Here is a 4,336-nt window from a genome sequence, read left to right as displayed (position 1 = left end):
CAAACATCTGTTGGAAAGACTTTATAGTTAACTTTTTATGCGTCTTTTCTGTTTGTTCTCGAGAGTTTTAAAATGTTTCACTGGCTTATCATTTTTGGTTTGTACAATAATTAACTTTGTGTGATGCATCTACCATTACACTGGCTTCATCTGTATACATGTGGTTTGTATTTGAAGTTTGTCTTGGAAAAGCACAAATAATAGAATTTCCTTAATTGGACAGCAAACGACCTTCTTCTATCTGAACTAGATATATCAAGTTCCAATAGATTTAACTTAGCCTTGTCGATCACCTAGATAAGAGTTTGTGCTTACATCACATTGCGTGGGGTTACTTGCATGTTTATTATGTTGACTGCTGGAGAAGAGTTGTAAACAAATTACAGATGACTCCTTTGAACTGGGTGTATTCCACAGTAAATACGGAAGCCTGTCCATATACGTACTTCCCAACTTTTGCAAGTTTCACTATGGTTTACTTTTGAATATTTAAATTGATTTACAGTGTTGTAATTTTGTTCGTTTTCCGTTGAGCCAAACATTTATACACGTACAAAAATTCTATCTTTGTATACATATTACTGAATTGGAATAAAAAGTGCATGTTGCCTACGAATTATTATCTGTATGTAAGTGAAATGGGTTATAATACTGGAAAAAAAACGAAGAAAGGCATCATTATTCTTTAGCCTTAAAACAGTGAAAGTGTTTGTCTTTTATATGCATCATAGTTAAGTTATAGGATAATCAATATATATGATGTGGAGCCCAAATTGTTCCCAACAGAAAGATAATTTGTACTGAATAGTGATTTAGGTGAAAACTTAACGCTAACCTATGTAAAAAAAAAAGAAGAAAGGACACGTTAGGCTAGTGAATTTCTTTGGTCTTTGGTGACTCATTCTAAACTTTGCCTTTGGCAAGAATCTGTAATTAATGAAGACAGTAATTAATGAGTCCACTATAACTTATAACGAGAGTGCTTCCCGATTTTGGACGGCTTTGGTCGCTTCATTACTGGCGATACATATTCTGTAGATGTTCATCAGGACCTCTTGAGGAAGCTAACTGGTTAAGGTTGGTTCACTATTGAACCATGCTTTATAATTTACAGGCCTAACTGAGATGTATCGAAGCCTATTGCTGGTCTACGTGACTTCAAACACGTATGTCATGGCGTCTCCATGGCTGTCTTTAGAATTATTCAGTCGCTGCATATCATTGGCTATCAATCTATAATTTAGAAGACCCCCTAGTGAGATTTATTAAGGAATATGTCATGTTTATCTATTCAGGCGTACTCTTGCAATTGCATAAATGTATAAATGGTAACATTACAATTTTCAACACAAGCGCTGTGATTGGATGATGAAGTGGAACGGTCCTGGAATCGTTGGGCCTTATTAAAACCTATCAAGACTCGACAGAGAGCAGAAGTTCTAGTGACTCGTTTGTGATAAAGTGTAATTATCTTACCTAACTTTTACAATATGTGTCGGCTAAATTTTGCACCAACGAGAGATCCTAGAGACGTTAATGTCACCCAGATCTGCGCTTTGAGGCATGGGCATGAACCTCCAGGAAAAGTAAGTTGTTGAAGAAATACATAGTTATTATGTACAGTTTTTCAGTGAATGTATCAGAAAAGTGAATTTTAGCTTCATTTGATTGGTCAAACAAGTGAAAATGATAACCAGTTACAGAACTGGCTTCACGTGAAAGGAAGAAACCATCACGTGTCATGACTCGTTGAAGACTTAACATCGTTTTTTTTTGTTCTTTGTAGTTAAGAAAACAAAAGTTAATAACTTTGTTTCGTGCTAATGACCATAAGGCAAAACTTGAGTAAATATGCTTTTATTTAACTTTATAAGCCAAATAATAGATATGTCACATGGAATTCATTAACTCCGACATTTTTTGTAGACCTTTCAGTCATTGTATATTGAAAGTATAATCTTTTTCATCTCTCCTTTTACGTCCACTAGTAGGACTTGAATTAAGAGAGAAACTCAAATTTCTTAACTAAAATGTCGCATTTGATTTCTTTAGTAGAAAACGCATCTTATAAAAGTTGTAGACATGAAATAGTGTAGTATCTGATGATGTAGACATCAACAAAATGTTAAACCTTGTGTGTTTTTGACGTTCCATTTTAGCCGTGTGGATTTTACTACTACACTTATAAATCCTTTATAGTTTTAGTTGTTTTATGCCTATCATTCTCTTTTTACAATATAGCTTGTCCGGTGGAAGATTGTTAATGATATCTTTATCAATGATGTGTGTAAGTAGATTTTTTTGTACGAAAGAACACGTAGTGTAAGTTTTGCTTATTCACGAAGCTGGTGGAGAAGAATAAGGTTTAATGTTTTATTTCAGCCTTTCTGGTGAAGGCTGAAGAGAAAAACGTCTGAGAACTGCGTCTAATTTTGTTGCATTGGACTGTATCAAGTTAAAAAACAAATAAACTCCGTTTAATATGAAGGAAATTATCGAGACAAGTTTAACTAGCGTGGTAAACTGCTTCTGTTGCTTTGTTTTAACAGAATCACCCGTTCTGTGTGTCTAACAAAGTGATCGTACAGTACAAAAATTGCAAGTTCCTCAATTTGTAACTGTTAATAGAAACCAATGGTTCTCAAACTGGAGGACGCGATATAAATTGTTTGAGAACCACTGCACCCGGCTCAGTTGACTTGTATAATGAAAAATGTGTATTTTAAGCAAAAAAGAAAGAAAAAAAAGGAATCTTAATGTATTACGTTGTGCACAAGAAGAATTATATTGAATTTAGGAAGGAGTATTCATTGCCTGTGTTAATAACAGAGGTTTAACAGTTAGCGTGTGCGGGCTGAAGTGTGAATCCAAATGGTTCCTGGTTCGCGTCCGTTTGTTGCAAAAACATGCTCAGCACTGTAGAGCTGTGGGTAAGCTATAAGAATGGTCAAATCCCTCAGTTCGATCTGACAAGAGTAATCTTAGCGTTCGCGGTGGGTTCTATTAACTAACTGCCTTCCCTATATTCTATCGTTTCAAAATTAGAGACGACTGGCTGTGCGTATGCAGATAGCCCTTTCTGTAGCTTTGCGTGAAACTACAAAACAAACTAACATGCCTAAAGTGGTTTTCTTAGAGGATAACAGAATTGCATGTAAAACAAATTATATAGCATGTTTGAAGACCGTAAAAGGAAAACTAATTAAATAATTGCTTTAAAGCTTATGAGGACCTGATAGTTTCTTACGACCGGACTGATACACTTTTTATTACTCTACGTGGGAGTGTTTCTCGCTGTTGTCTTTATTTATGAACACAAGTGCGTCAGTAATGACGTAATGCACATCATGAGATACGAGTAGTTAGTTATAGGATAACCAATATTCGTTCCCTCTCATTAATCATTTATTACAAGTAATTTAGTCTTATTAATTCAAAAGAAAAGCTTACATTTATTTGCATATATTTAGGTTTAAGATGCAGGGGGCGAGAAAGGTAGGCAGCAGTGTGATAAACAGAGTTGGGAGATCTTCGATGTGTTTGCATAGATTAACTTGAGGCGGGATTCATTGCGAGTGTACAAGAAAAAACAATCACTAGAGGATCTTGTATAAAATGTTAGCAAACACTTTTTGCTGTCACTCGTCAAGACTAAAGCATTAGATTTTGTTACAATGTGATTTGCATAAAGGAAAATTACCCTCTGTTAAATAACAAGTTCACCTAGATGTCACTGCAAACCGGATCTTTACTTCTTTACGTTGTTTTCCATTTTCACAATGAATTTCACGAACTTTATCTTCAGAATCTATACCGTTAGTATAAGATGGACCCATAAAAAACAAAAACACGCACTATGCGTATCTATAAAAACTTGTATAATGAGCCACGCTTACGTACCTTATATAGTAAAATTATTTATTCTAAACATTTCTTTAAAATATTTAAATCTCTAGATTGTATCAATTTTATTATTTAGAAGTGACTCTTTAGGAATAAAAAAAGTTAAACGAACCTAATAAAGTAATAATAATAATAATTCATAAAATTAACGACAACACAAAGTATCAAAGTTAAGAGACGCTAATATAATGAACGACAACACGAAGTACCAAAGTAAAGAGACGCTAAAATAATGAACGACAACACTAAGTACCAAAGTTAAGAGACGCTAAAATAATGAACGACAACACTGAAGTACCAAAGTTAAGAGACGCTGAAATAATGAACGACAACACTGAAGTATCAAAGTAAAGAGACGCTAATATAATGAACGACAACACGAAGTACCAAAGTAAAGAGACGCTAAAATAATGAACGACAACACTAAGTACCA

General features: G+C 34.3%; 1 protein-coding gene across 4 annotated transcripts in view; it reads left to right on the top strand.

Annotated features, from left to right (window-relative positions):
• The window catches only part of LOC106471619, a 54,716-nt gene that overhangs the window by 20,065 nt on the left and 30,315 nt on the right, over positions 1 to 4,336 (top strand). Inside the window, exon 1 of one of the 4 annotated variants that reach the window (XM_022401100.1) lies at positions 1,475 to 1,586. The exons of the other annotated variants lie outside the window; for them this stretch is intronic. Within the exon in view, the coding sequence (XP_022256808.1) occupies positions 1,491 to 1,586 (96 nt within the window). The 5' untranslated portion in view covers positions 1,475 to 1,490. Of the gene's footprint in view, positions 1 to 1,474; positions 1,587 to 4,336 lie in introns of those variants that run through there. 4 annotated transcript variants of the gene reach the window in all.

Source organism: Limulus polyphemus, unplaced genomic scaffold (genome assembly GCF_000517525.1).
Source record: "Limulus polyphemus unplaced genomic scaffold, Limulus_polyphemus-2.1.2 Scaffold114, whole genome shotgun sequence".
Taxonomy (NCBI): domain Eukaryota; kingdom Metazoa; phylum Arthropoda; class Merostomata; order Xiphosura; family Limulidae; genus Limulus; species Limulus polyphemus.
Note: the sequence above shows the minus strand (reverse complement) of the source record. Positions and strands in the feature narration are given on the sequence as shown.